General features: G+C 35.9%; 1 protein-coding gene across 1 annotated transcript in view; it reads right to left on the minus strand.

The window, feature by feature from the left end:
• Positions 1-524: 524 nt before the first annotated feature.
• Positions 525-15,975, minus strand: part of AGPS (alkylglycerone phosphate synthase) — a 140,126-nt gene continuing 124,675 nt past the window's right edge. Inside the window, exon 20 of the mRNA XM_080798840.1 lies at positions 525-2,519. Coding sequence (XP_080654966.1) covers positions 2,398-2,519 — 122 coding nt within the window. The 3' untranslated portion in view covers positions 525-2,397. The remainder of the gene's footprint in view (positions 2,520-15,975) is intronic.

Below are 15,975 nucleotides of genomic sequence, written 5' to 3' on the forward strand. Positions count from 1 at the left end.
TTAAAGAAATTATTCAAAATGAGTTTAAAAGCCTCACATAAACAATATACTCCAGGCTTTAACTTTTATGAAGCCATTTTCAGATATTCCAGAAATATGAGGCAAGATTTAAGTGCCTCTGTGCATAATCAAGAACCCAGTTCTCCACAGAAACTAAGTATATTCTAAGGTATCTATCAGAAGCAGGTGTGAGAAAGTGGGGGACAGGGTTTCTGATTTACTAAATCAGAGTGAAACAGCACTGGCGAGTGTTCATCTGTTTCAAAATAATCCCTGTAGAAATCATTCCAAGAACAGAATGTAGTCATCACTATAAAATCAAGGTTGGGGAGTCCTGCATACATGGAAGAAGAAAAACAAAGACATAAATCACTAATTATTCCGTAAGGTTCATGTAGAACAGTGAACACAACAATTTTCAGCTGTGACATTTATAGTTTCCTAAAACCAAATACAGATTTCTGAGGTTGTTGAAATCTGAACTCCCTGGGAGAGAATGTTAGAACAATCACATGCAAAGGAATGGGTCTGCTTATGAATCTGTAAATTTTATTAAAAAAAAAATTACTCAGAAACATGTATACACTCCAGTGAGATATTACTACTGTATTAAGTTTTACATTTTGATCACCAGTTAGAGAAATTACCTTCATGAATAGATAGATGCATTTTATAAAGCTGAGATTTTTATAATTCTAGAAGCAAGTGGAATTTCCTCATCAAGCATCCAACTATTTCAAATAGCAAGGGCTTTTAAAGCTAAGATCTGCTGGAAATTTTATAATTAAAAATAAATCACCAGTGAAGAGAGGCAGCTTCTAATAAATAAACATTTAGTTTTTGTTGTTAAACTGATATTTAACTTTGATTTGCTTACAGATTTTAAGTTTATTAGTTTGAGGCCAATTTTATTACAAATTGTTTTATCATTTTGAAGTCTTAAAAATACCATTTTGTCAATTTAAATTTTTACTTTTCTGGTTAAGTATACTTCAGATATAAAAGGTATCAAACTGCCCAAAAATACTTTGGAGCTGTTGCTACATAGACAGTGTGTCCTTTTAAAGGATCATCTGCACTTTGACTTATATTATTTGATCAAATATTAATTTTAAAAAATTATCAAAAGTTAGGTATTGCATTAAGAAAAGAATCCATCCCAAAATGTGAATCATGAACCTTGACAGACAGTGATTCAAAGTAATAATTTCACTTATTTTAATATCCAGGTTTGAATGCAAAAATGTCTGCTAAATGTGATTAATGTTCTCCCTATTATTTAAGAAATATGACATTTCAAACTTTTGATTATGGCATGTGTATTAATACATTTTTTTCAAAATTTAGGTTAAACCAGTAATTCAAAAAGGCGTTAAATCACTATTAAAAACTAAACTGAAACTTTAGTTTTATATGAAAATTTATCATGTTGTTTGGGTTAATTAAAAAAAATTGTCACTGAAACTTGAAGTCTTCAAATTCAATAGTTAAATGATAACTGTGTTTCGCTAGCCGAACGATTCTTTGAACTGGAGATATGAAGTGTAAGGAATCTTCCTTCTTCTGCTCCTTTTGCAGCTTCTTCTACATCTTAGCAACAAGAATGTGAAATCAGAAACATCAGAACTGTTAAGCTGATAAAGGCATTCATTTCATGGTAAAACTGTCCTTCAAATACAATGAGTAATAGGTCAGTTTTTCTTATACAACATATTATGAAGGAACGAGATTATAACAAGAGATTTTCTCAGTTATACACATACAATTCATACCTCAGTAGAAACAGAAACACGGAAAACTAAAACATGTCCCTAACAATAATTTTTAGACTGACTTAAGGTCTATAACTGTATACTAATTTCAAAGAAAAATGTAGGCCAAGCACCTCACAGAACTGAAGGTATCCTAAGTAACAGGTTGCCTACGTTCTTTCCTGAGTCTCCTTAACGGCCTACTCAAACTAGAATTTGTAATCATTCCGCAACGGAATCCTTCCCTAGATATCTGCTTCCCAGCAACGCCCTTTTGAAAAAGAGGCTGGATAAGCAGTGGATGATACCAAAATCTGCCTTTGTTCCCAAGGGGAGGCATCAATACAGAGCAGCTGGCAGCATCTTCCTTTGAAATAACAGCTAGCAGCTTTCTGCTGCCTGACTAAAATTTGAAATGACAACCAGTTGGCGATCAACTGATGCACCTACAAGGAGAGAGATTTAGGAATACCATCTGTCAATCCATAGATGTAGAAACAAAACAAATACAGAATGATTAACAACTTATTTTCAACCAACAAACAAATTTTGCTGAAATACAGTCCATGATATATTTGATTACTGGTATAACCATAGTTGAAGACTTAAAAAAAAAGTGATTTTTTTTGTAACAACAGTAATGGATTTATAAAAGGTTTTTGTTTCCAAAGATGTTATTGGGGTCCACATACTCCTTGACAGACTTCAGCATCCCAAAGCCAACATCAGAGATACTTTCCTTTAGCCACTGCTTCCGTAACTTGCCCACTGGAAAAACAAAATCAAAAATGCTTCAGTATACACTATGATGCTGAGAACCAATCAATCTTGTGACCATGAATGAACAAACACTGTGTGATAAATGCTTTTATTCAAAAATGAGAAATGTTTTGCTTTATTTGATTTATTGAGCCCACCAGACTATCAAGCTCATTAAGCCCAATGTATTCCCAGGGGAAGCCTGAGCTCCACAGTGTCTCATTTCTCTGTAAACTGTGAAACGGAGATGAAGGAAGCCTGGGCTGAGATCAGGGCCCACTTCACAAATAACAAAATGAGAAAAACATGCATTTCAAAAGAACCCACCTCCTGTCTTAAGTACCTAAACACACCAAAGTTTCAGAGAAAATGAAGCTAACTAAAGAAAAACATCATCTCCAGATGAATTTATTGGGACTATTATAGCAAAAATGGCAGGATATATACATCCATAAAATATTGTAAAGCTTAAAATAATTAAGGAAATCTGAACCTGTAATGGGTTTAAGAAAAAAATGTGGTTATGAAACTTTCTTTTGCATTTTATTTTCATATTGCTTTTAAATAAATTTACATGTTCCCTAATAATGGTTATTTTCTTCCTATTGTTTTTCCAGAATTAAAGATTTTTTTAAGGCACTAAATAAATACCTAATCCATTTAAAACTTAATCTTCTACTTTTATATATTGTATAATGTTCCCCTTTTCTGTTTCCAGCTCTTGCTAATTTAAGAATAATGAAGTAATATGATGATCCACAGCATAAATTATTTTTGAGGGCACCCAATGAAAAAACAAACTTTTCTAAGTAGAACTTTTATAAGAAAGGATATGTACTTAATCTGTAAAAAAAATTTTGAAATGTTAACTTGCTTTGGCATTAAGAAAAGCAAAGCAATATGCTAATTTATCTGTGGCAAAATGGATAAATCTTTTAATTTACAGATAGGCTTATTTGCAGTTAGTACTTTTCAAACATATTATTGTAATAATTGAATTCAAATGGTCATTTTCCACAAATGTTCATTAATGATCCAAAGTCATCAACAGTGATTTAATTGGCCAACTGAAAAGGAAACCTTCTTTCATTAAAGTATTCAGCCTGTCATTCTAAAATGCAATCTCATTTATCAGGCTGCAGTGATACACTGTAGCATCTGCCATTTGGAACCTTAAATACCATTTCAGGCTCAACTGAAACCATCTTTGTGTCCAGTTCTCCAGGAAACTATCAAATTGTCATTAAAATTATAGCATGATACCCTTAGAAAGCAAAGTATTTCTGCTTGACTTCCAAAAATAAAAAAGTTTGCTGGAATTAAGATGGGGAAAAATGAGATAGAGCAGGAAAAAAAAATCTTAAATTCAAAAAGAAAAAAACTGTTTAAAAGAGCTCTAAAACCAGAAGCCAAACAAAACAGATTCTTATTCATGCAATCTCTACCACCAAAAAGATGTTCTACCGCGTCCTCCTACTAGCTCCCAAAAGGACAACTCACTACAATGCTTTAGCCTTGGTTCTGTCATCTTCAAAGGGATTAGAATCTATGAAGTCTTTCAACTCAAACAGCCTATGATTTTAAGCACTCAAAAAAGTTACAAATCAATTATTTTCCGATTTGCTCCAAGGGATTTAAAAAAAAACAAACAAACACAACTACTTTGTGAGTGATAGAAGTCGCATTATTATAAGCTACCCACACAGAGGCAGCTCAAGGGAGAGGGGTGAAGAGCAGTCAATGTTAGTCTCCGTTATCTGTAATATAATTTCACTGAATGTGTCCTGTGGTTATGGATGTAATTGTCCTGAAAAGACTGCAAACAACTGCTCCAACAAGATGGAGCACATTAGAACCTCAGCAGGATGCCCAACAGCTAGCTTGTCTGCCTGGTTTTACACCTCTAATAATAATGCAATTCCACAAGGAGCTGAACCATCCTCTGAGAAGCCACCCAACAGCCATTGCATATTTAATGAAGTTGCTCACCAAGCGCTGGAAAACAGAAGGTGCTTGGAGTGCATCATTAGTTCTGTCAGAAGGATAATTTACACATCTATCTTGTCAAATTTTCTATGGTTTATACTTTTACAATAATCAATCTAACATACATTTGATTAGTGAACTAGAAAGTAAAAAAAAAAAAGGAAAAAGAAAAAAAGCAGTACAGGCAAAATGGCTGTGGTCCCTCATAAACATATTTAATGAAAGAATTTAACCCCTTGATGGCAGAGGTCTCTGAGCTTCTTCCATCAATGATAACAGAATTTGATCTGAGGTCAGAAATCATGGCTTATAAAATTAAAGTGACCAGGAATCTTTTTAGTTTTGCTTAACAATTAGGTCAGCTATACTGTAGGATAAGTGTACAGACAGAAAACACAGTTTAAGTAAAAATCTTCAGCCTTCTAAGACTTTAAGATGATTAGTAGAAATAGTCTTCATAAAATGCTAAAGAACCTTTGGTAGCTATCGCAGATGAATCAATAAGTGAAAATAACAACAAAATACCAAAGGCCAGGGGCGTCTCGGTGGCTTAGTGGGTTAAAGCCTCTGCCTTCAGCTCAGGTCATGATCTCAGGGTCCTGGGATCGAGCCCCGCATTGGGCTCTCTGCTCAGCGGGGAGCCTGCTTCCTCCTCTCTCTCTCTCTGCCTACTTGTGATCTGTCTGTCAAATAAATAAATAAAAATCTAAAAAAAAAAAACAAAAACCCAAAGGCCATAATCTCAAAGAGAGATTACACTTCAAAGTAGAAGAGCTAAACAACAATGCTAATAATGTCCTTTGTACAATCCTTACCTGCACTGCATTTAGAAATTCGTTGACTGTACTGGTCTGGATACGTTTAACACACATGTGCACAAATACATGTGTGCTTAAATATTTGCAGAGCTCATTTCAGAAATGGAGGAAACAACACTCTGTCCTTTATGTAGCATGCCATATTGGAGGAGGGGAGAATGGCTAAGAATAGCAAATAACAGGCAGCCAAAGACTATTTCAGCATCCCTTGCGTGTATTCACACGTTATTCATGACAAGACATTTATGTACATTCTTACCACATGAAGTTTATGCCTCTTTCTGAACCTGGGTTATTCATGACTACTGACTCAACTATGTTTATTTGACTTCCGATTTTCCAGAAGTATAAACCTAGTCTAAGAGCTAACACTAGAGCTACAAAATGCCAAGATAGGGACCTTGTACTCCACAACTGACAATTATCCTATTGATGCCCAAAGTCTAAAGCCAGGTATTTAAGAGGCTTAGATATATTTTTAAAAATGCAAAAACTTGGGTGCCTGGGTGGTTCAGTCGGTTAAGCATCTGCCTTCAGCTCAGGTCATAATCTCAGGGTCCTGGGACCCAGCCCCACATTGGGCTCCTATGCTCAGTGGGAAGTCTGCCTGTCCCTCTCCCTCTACCCCTCCCCCTGGTTATTCTCTCTCTTCCTCTCAAAAAAATAAAATCTTTAAAAAAAAAAAAAGATACAAAAAATACAGACCAGCTAAATGCTGAACGTTATCAAAACTAAGGGGGAAATTCTTTTTCCACTCAAATTAAAGTGGAATTCACCTTTTTACAACTTAATATCTAATTATGTGTATACAGATTGGATAAGACAAGTATTTTATGTTCCTCCATAATATACAGCATGTTTTTTAAAAATTACTTTTGGAACAGAGGAAATGGAAGCCTTTAGGGACAGTATTTGAAATCACAAGTTCAACAATCCCTTCTGGATGCTTAAGCTCCAAGAAAGAATGTATTTTGTGGTATGAATGACCAAACATGTATGGGGAGTACGGAAGCACTGGGTGTGAAAAATGAAAAATGTACATGGTAGCCAGCCTAGTCACCAAAAATTATCTGAAACTACTCTTTGTGGTCTAAGAGACTGAAGGCTTTGCAGAAGCTACCAAATAGTCCTGTTTGTTTTTTTCTAAGATTTATTTATTTGACAGAGAGAGAGAGAGATCACAAGTAGGCAGAGAGGCAGGCAGATAGAGAGAGGGGGAAGCAGGCTCCCCACTGAGCAGAGAGCCCGATGCGGGCCTCGATCCCAGGACCCTGAGATCATGACCTGAGCCCAAGGCAGAGGCTTAACCCACTGAGCCACCCAGGCACCCCATCCCAAACAGTCCTGTTTTAAAAAGGATAAATCTTAAAAAAAAAGGGGGGGGGGATAAATCTGGGGTCTGCTGGCCAGAGTTCTTTTTAGATAAATTAAAAACTTTTTGAATTATGAATCTGATTATAAGATTGCAAAGATTACATGCTTATTTAAAAAACAAATTATGAAACAGACTGTACATTTAGAAGATTACCAAAGCTAAAGCTCAGAAGTAGAACTTAGCCACAGCTAAAAGCACCTAACCATTACTATGTAACTATTATATTTTGAAAGTTCTAGTTTGGGCATCCTGCATATCACTTTAGCACTACTCTATAGGTCAGATTTTAAAGAGAAAATCTCGACTTAGGTGCTTATATGAGTGATCTGAGCATTAACTTTGTATTTCAAGTTTTAATTAATCCAACCAAACTATTGGTGGATTATGTAAGGAATCAGTGCTGGAATATGTTTTGGAATCAGCCCAACAACCTCTTGCCATTTGCGGTTCTGGCCCCATGAAACTTATTAGGTACTGATAAGAAGAGAGAACATGGACAACTTCCACTCTGAGGTGATCTGACTGTGATGATGCTTCTTCAGAGCAAGGGTTTCAACATGAAAAGAGGATGCACTTGCCCATGCATTTGTGCTACACAGCACATTTTTGTGTGTGTTTGGTTCTGGTAGAGGTACATGCTGAATGTTAAGCCAACAGATCTCCAACTGAGGGATGCTAACATCCAGGCTTTAAAGGCACATGAGATGGGACTATGCCTATCCAAGAGTTTAGTTTAGTGCTTTGTGGATACTTTAAGTCATGTTTCCATTTCTTTTTCAGATATTCGACTTCTTTTCTACTAATGAAATTTCCGATATTGAGATGACAAACGCATGGATATAACAGGCTTTAATAAAGCAATTAAAATCTAATAGGATTTTTCTCTTATTAAATATTTAAAATGTCAATTTTTTTCATGCTCAGATTTCATCTGTGCAGTTCACACAATAGCTCGAAGATCTTATTGATCCTTGAATTGGTCTTTAGAGATTATGAAATAGAATAAAAGTCTGAATTACTACAGCCAATAACAGATCACAGGAGATCCGTCTGCAGAATATAACCAAGTGATAATTCTGTTACACTTCCCCCACAGATGGCTTGACACACTTGAAATTTAAACCCAAGTTGTCAATTAATGCCTATACAATAGAGTACAGAGCAAGTGAACAAGTGAAATAACATGAGATACATAAGGCAGAAAAAAAAAAAAAGAAAACATCATACGCTCCTTGAAGACTAGGGCCATGTTTTATTCATTTTTGTGGTTCTGTGGTAGAACAGTGTATGTCACACAGTAAATTCAATGTTAGTAGGCATAAAAAATAAATATTGAACCACAGTTATCTGTAAGTCTTGTTAGATTAGGAGCAGAAATTCAAGTATCTAGGGAAAGCTATCTGAGTTTCCTTAATTTCCATTGCTTCTATTTGCCTTGCACTTCCTATATTCTGACATTATTTCTTGGATATAAGCAGAGCTATTTATTTTATAGTAGCTAAAACAAGAGGTCAGTCACAGAACCTAAAGCTCTTTCCTTCAAATCTCTAGAACTCTTTGAACTCTATCAGTGGTTCTCAATGGGGGCAATTTTGCCCTCCAAGGTACATACAGTAATGTCTAGAGACATTTTTGGTTGTCCTAGCTGGGATGATGTTACCAGCATCTAAAGGACAGAGGCCAGGGACACTGCTAAACATCTTAAATGCCCTTAACAGTCTCCAGAACAAAGCACCATCTGCAGTGCCAAAATGAAGAAATCCTGGACTATGTGCTTCCAAGGGGCTCTCTTAGAAGCCCAAACAGTTTCCATAAGGGTAAAATACTCTCACTGCTACAGTCAACTGGATTAAGGTGAACTTACTCTAAATTTGAGACTACTGACCAAACTGAAATTCTGGAGAAAGGATAAACGGAAGTTACATCTTAGAACATCAACCACTGACGACAAATGCTACTTTATTTTATTTTATCTATTTATTTTTTTTTAAAGATTTTTATTTATTTATTTGACAGACAGAGATCACAAGTAGGCAGAGAGGCAGGCAGAGAGAGAGGGAGAAGCAGGCTCATCGCTGAGCAGAGAGCCCGATGTGGGGCTTGATCCCAGGACCCTGGGATCATGACCTGAGCCAAAGGCAGAGGCTTTAACCCACTGAGCTACCCAGGCGCCCCGACAAATGCTACTTTATTTTAAAAGTTAACTCCTAAAAGCTTGAATTTAATATCTATTGAAAAAAACCTGTAAGTCATTTTTTGTGCCATTTTTCTATTCAATGCGTGAAAATATATATATATATATATTTGTATATATATACATATGAAATAAAGCTTAACAGCACTATCTGCACTATCTGATACAACTCTTTTATGATGATAGAAATGTTCTTTATCTGCACTATTCAGCATCATAGCTCCTACCCACATGTGGGTATGAGCATTTAAAATGTAGCTAGTGCAAGTGAGGAAATGAATTTTTAGTTTAATTTTATTTTTTAAAAAGATTTTTTTAATTATTTATTTGAGAGAGAGAGAGAGAGAGAACACAAGCAGCAGGGAGAAGCAGAGGGAGAGGGAGAGGCAGCTGAGCAAGCAGCCTCACTCAGAGCTCAATCCCAGAATGCCAGGATCATGACCTAAGCTGAAGGCAGACACTCAACCGACTGAGCCACCCAGGCAGCCCGTGAATTTTTAATTTTAATTAATTTTTTTTAAAGACAGAGAGGTAAGGGAGGGGCAGAGGGAGAGGAAGAGAGAGAATCTTAAGCAGGCTCCATGCCCCTTGCGGAGCTTAACAGAGGCTCAATCTCACAACCCTGAGATCATAACCTGAGCCAAAAATCAAGAGTTGGATGCTTAATGGACTTAGCCACCCAGGCGCCCCTAATTTTAATTAATTTTAATTGATTTAAATTTAAATAGCCAAAGGTAGCCTAGTGGGTTTTGTATTAGACAATACATAACAACATTTAAAAAAAATTTCAACTAACATCACTTTTAATAGATTCACATCTAAAAATATCTATATGGGTTTTTTCTATTATACATTTTTAAAAATTTAAAATCTACTAACATATAGTGTATTATTAGTTTCAGAGGTAGAGTTTAGTGATTCATCAGTTGCATATAACAGTCAGTGCTCATTACATCATGTGCCCTCCTTGATGCCCATCACCCAGTTACCCCATCCCCCCACCAACCTCCCCTCCAGCAACCATCAGTTTGTTTCCTGTAGTTAAGAGTCCCTTATGGTTTATCTTCTCTGATTTTGTCTTAATTTATTTTTCCTTCCCTTCCTCTACATTCATCTGTTTTTTTTTCTTAAATTCCACAGACAAGTGAAGTCATATGATAAGTCTTTCTCTGACTGCTTATTTTGCTTAGCATAATGTCCTCTAGTTCCATCAGCTTCACTGCAAATGGTAAGATTTCATTTTTTTTGATGGCTGAGTAGTATCCCACTACACACACACATACACACACACACACACCCTACATCTTCTTTATCCATTCTTCTGTTGATGGACATCTGGGCTCTTTCCACAGACTGGCTATTATGCACATTGCTGCTAAAACACTGGAGTGCATGTGCCCCTTCAAATCACTACATTTGTATCCTTTGGGTAAATACGTCGTAGTGCAATTGCTGGGTCACAGGGTAGTCCTATTTTTAACTTTTTGAAGAACCTCCATACTGTTTCCCAGAGTGGTTGTACCAGTTTGCATTCCCACCAACAGTGTAAGAGGGTTCCCATCTCTCTGCATCCTCATCAACATCTTTTGGGTGTTAATTTCAGCCATTCTGATGGGTGTGGAGTGGTATCTCATTTGATTTGTATGTCCCTGATGAGCATTTGAAAATATCTATTAGAATTAACTGTTTGTTTATCACATGAAACTACAAAAGTTAATTATTCTCTAACAATCTAATAATGTAGTATAGACATTCAGACTGACAAACATCTTACTTAGAAGAGTCTTGGATATAAAATTGCTGGGACCTCTTTAGTGGTCCAAAGAGAAATATTAGTATCGAGGCCATCTATTTTATGATGGTGATATACCTGAGGGTGTAAGCTACAACAGGCAGCTTCTGGAATTGTATACATGGAAAGGCACAGGGATCAATACATCCTTTACAACAGATTTTCTGTCAGTTCTCTAATCTGTTTGTCCTATGATATAGCTGTAATAATTAAATGTTCAGTGAAATTATGGGTCAAATTGGCTGGTCCTGAACTCTATTTACAACATTGCTTCAGTGGGAAAATATTAGTTTTGTGAGAAAAAGCCAGTCACAAAGAAGGAACCAAAGGAAAAAAAAATAATTTAAAGGACAAAACAAACTTTCTGCCATATTATGGTAATCTGATACTCAATATTGGAAAGGCTATACTCATCTGGTAGGCAGCAAAAGATCAAAATCACAGTCAGGATACTGACATTGATACAGTCGAGATACAGAACAATTCCATCACCACAAGGATACCTGTGTTGTCTGTTCTACAGTCATCCCTTCCCCACAACCAACCCCTGGAAACTTAATCTGTTCTCTATTTCTGTAATTCAGTCACTTCAAAAATGTCATAGAAATAGAATCGCATCGTATGTAATCTTTGGGGACTGGCTTTCTTTTACTCATCATAATTCTCTGGAGAATTACCCAAGTTGTTGCACGCACTGATAGTTGGTTCCTTCATATTGCTGAGGAATCGTCATGGTATGGATGTACCAACCACTAGCTGAAGGACATCTACACTGTTCCTAGTTTGGGACTATATAATAGGTAAAGCTGCTCTAAATACTCATGCAGAAGTTTTTGTGTGAGCCTAAGTTTTTAATACCCTGGTATACAATCCCCTGGTATACATAAGAGTATACCAGGGTTGGGTTAAACGCTAGTTGCATGTTTGATTTTATAAAAAACTGCCAAAGTGTCTATAGAGTGGCTGTACCACTTCACATCCCTTCCAGCAATGTATTATTGATCTAGTTTATTCATATCTTACCAGCATTTGATATTGTCACTATTTTTAAATTTTAGCTTTCTGATATGTGTATAGTGATTTCCCTTGTGGCTTTAATTTGCATTTTCCTAATAGCTAATGATGTTGAGCCTCTTTTCATGTGATTATTTACCACCTATATATCCTCGTTAGTGAAATTCTTCATATCTTTTGCCCACTTTCTAATTGGATTGTTTGCATCTTACTCTTGAATTCTGAGAATTTTTTTTAAAGATTTTATTTATTTATTTGACAGACAAAGATCACAAGTAGCCAGAGTGGCAGGCAGAGAGAGAGGAGGAAGCAGGCTCCCTGCTGAGCAGAGAGCCGGATGCTGCGATGCTGCCTGCTGCCGGGCTCGATCCCAGGACTCTGGGATCATGACCTGAGCCAAAAGCAGAGGCTTTAACCCACTAAGCACCCAGGCACCCTGAGAATTCTTTATATATCATAGACATAGGTCTTTTGTTGGACATGTGGTTTGCATGTCTTTTCTACCACTCTGTAGCTCAACTTTCCATTCACTTATCGGAGTCCTCCACAGAGCAAACATTTTTAATTTTGATGAGATCCAATTTATCAACTTTTCCTTTAAAGGACTATACTTTTGGCAACCAGCTTAAGAACTCTTTGCCTAACTTTAGACCCTGAAGATTTTTTCCTGTTTTCTTCTAAAAGTTTTATTATTTTATGTTTCATATTTAAGTCCGTTATCTATTTTGAGTTAATTTTGGTATAAGATGTGGAAATTCAGGTCAAGATTCTTTTTTTTTTGCTTACGGATATCCACTTACTACAGAACCGTTTGTTGAAAAACTATATACTTCCTCTACTGGATTACTTCTGTATTGTTATCAAAATCAGCTGGACATACTTATGGGGGGGGGCTTTTGTATTCTGTTCCATTGATGATGTTTCTCTCTCTCCTCCAACAGCACAATCCTGATTTTACTAGAGCTACAATATAAAACTTGAAATCAAGTAGATAGATTCCTATGACTTAAGTCTTCTTTTTCATAATTGTTTTTCCTGTTTTGGCTATCTAGTTCCTTTGTCTTGCCATATACATTTTAGAATAATCTTTAATGTACCTACTCAAAATACTGCTGAAATTTTTACAGGAATCACATTAAACAAATAAGTAAATCTGGAAATGGCTGTCTTCACTACATCGAGTTTTCAACCAATCCATGAACACGGTCTCTCCATTTATTAAAGTCTTCTTTGATTTTTTTCATCAACATGCTATAATTCCCAGAATACTGATCCTGTATATATTTTGTTAGATTTATGCTTAAGTATGTACAAATTTTGTTAGATTTATGTTCACTTCATTTTCTTTGAAGCAACTGGAAATGGCATTGTATTTTAAATTTCGGTTTCTCTATGTTTGTTCTTAATATTAGAAACGTGATCGATTTTTATGTGTGCTCTTAAATTCTGCAGTTTTGCTGATCTTGTTTTTATAGATTCTTTGGGATTGTCTACATAGACGATTATGGCACCTATTAATAGCAAGAATTTTATTTCTTCCTTTCCAATATGTATGTCTTTTATTTCACACTACGGTTTTAACGAAGGGCTTTAAAGCCAATCTTTTGCTCATTCTTTTGAGTCGTCTCTTTTTTACTTTTAAAGTTTCTGATACTACTGGATTCTGTTAAGACCACAAACAAACAAACAAACAAACAAAACCTTGGAGCAGCTGCCCCAGAGTTATTCTCTGAACAATAGGAAATAATTTTGGCTAGGTAAAAACACCAATATTTAAACTAGGACTGGTTTTATTTAATCAAAGAATTATACTTCCTGACAAGGACTTAGGTATAATATTAGCCAACGAACAACTTAAAAACTTAAGTCATAAATTGAAATTAAGGACATGGCTGGTAAAAACTCTTCAAACTGACCAGCTCGTCAGTTATAAAAACAAGCACTATGAAGATTAAGTTAAGCAGGCTTTGTATTTCCTATAGCCCCCAGTTCCAGACTACATCTGTTTTCTTTGATACACAAAACCGGAGTTAAAACAGCTCCATTTATCACAGCATGATTGTAGGCAGACAAATCAGCCTGTCTGTTTCCAGATAGTGAAAGCAACCATTATTAATCACAATTACAGGCCAAACCCTCTAAGAGAAATTGCATCAATATTCTCCCAACCGCCAGCCCTTCTACTCTTGAACTCAAAAATGGTACTGAGAATGTCGTGACACTGCCTGAAGGTCAGTAAATAAAGATGACACTATGAGGTCAACTTGAGTTTTAAGTTCAGGATGCAAATTAAGGAAAATCTTTTCTTCACATAAAAAGAAGTGATCTCTCAAAAGCTCTGTCATTAGTTAAGTTTAGAAGGACAATTAAACCTATTCAATTTCAAATTTATCTAGAAAGCTTTCTGTTTTATGAAACTATACTGAACAGAACAGGATATTTGACATTTATAAATTAGATGATTAACTTTAAGCAGGAGGCATTTATGAGAGCAGACATTTTTGTATAGCATATTTTGTAGCCAAGAGTGTGAAGGAAATTTCTTTCATACAGATTATAAGAGAACTTCCTATAGAATGAGACCAACTGCAGGTTACAACTGAAAATATGTTAGGACAATTGTTGTATTATATACCTTAAATGTATGAATGTATCCTTTGCATATAAACTGTAATCCTTTCTTCAATGGTTAAGAATATAAACCAGAGTTTCCATTTGGAGTTGTCTATTGCTATTTTTTTAAGCTACTGTTTTGTTTTGTTTTTTAAGCGCCTACTATATGCATGGCACCTTAGATGCTTTACATATCACATGTAATTTTTATAATAATTGTATTTTAAATTATTATTTTAAATGCATTAATATACAAGGTACGTACTATTAGTTCTATTTCAGAAGAGAACACCAGCTCAGAGAAGTTATTTCCTTAAGGTCACCAGCCAGTTAAGTGCAAGAACCAGGAGTCAAATACAGATTTGATTCCAATGTCTATGTTCTTTCGCCTTATTTATAAGCCTCTCAACCTTTTATTTGCTTTAAGACAAAGTTTGAATGGAACCTTATGTACATAATACATCTATGGAAGAATACTAAAATGGCTGCTGTTACACAGTTGTAGAGAAATGCACATTATTTTACCCTACTTTTCTACTGAATAACTGGCTCTAATATATTTTCTCAGAAATATTATGGAATGAGGTGCCTGGGTGGCTCAGTGGGTTAAGCCTCTGCCTTCGGCTCAGGTCATGATCTCAGGGTCCTGGGGTTAGGCCCTGCATCGGGCTCTCTGCTCAGTGGGGAGCCTGCTTCCCCCTCTCTCTCTGCCTGCCTCTCTGCCTACTTGTGATCTCTCTCTCTCTCTGTCAAATAAATAAATAAAATCTTAAAAAAAAAAGAAATATTATGGAATAAACTGAGCCTTTTCATCATTAAACATGACCCCATATTCAAACAAGGCCTGACCATTAAATATTTGAAGATAAATTAGCAATGAGACTATAGCCATTTTAATACGAATGATTCAAAGCTATTTGCGAATTTGCAAAACTGCTCCAAATTCTGTGAGCACTTGGGCACTTAGCCACTCACTTAACATATTCACTGAGCACCTACTATACAGAAGAGCCAGTAGTCACTGTTCTAGGGACTGGGAAACACAGTGATGAACAAGATAAAGTCAGTAACCTCACTGAACTTATTCAAATGAGGAACACAGAAACTAAACAAAAGAACAGGGAGGATACCCCTAAGAAGCTGACATTTTTATCAGAGAACTAAATGATGGGAAAGTGAGCCATGAAAATATCTAGGGGAAAAACAAGAGAATGGAAGAACATCAGAAAAAAAAAGAAACAGCAAAAGCCTTGCAGGCTTTTAAGATTTAAGGAAATCTGGGGATTTCCCCTTTGCAGGGGAAAGGGGGTTGGTATGTCTGAAGAACAGCAAAAAAGCCAATGTTGCTAGAGTAAAAAAGTAGTAAGAGATGTGGATGGAGAGACAGAAACATTTATATCCTTGAAGGTCCTGATAAGGAGTTTGAATTTTATTTTTAGTGTGAGGAGAAAGCACTGAATTTTGGGAAAAGATTACTCTGGCAGCAACAGAAATGACAGTAAGGGATAAAGAGTGGCAGCAGACAGACCAGCTAACATGCTACTGTAGAAGTCTCAGCAGGAAGAAAGAGTGATCTGAACTAGAATGCCCTGGTGGTGATGCTTTCTGGTAGGTGAGAATCATCAGCATATCTTTAAGTCCTGGGACTGAGGTAATCACCATCGGAGTGAATA

Source organism: Martes martes (genome assembly GCF_963455335.1).
Source record: "Martes martes genome assembly, chromosome: 3".
Classification (NCBI taxonomy): domain Eukaryota; kingdom Metazoa; phylum Chordata; class Mammalia; order Carnivora; family Mustelidae; genus Martes; species Martes martes.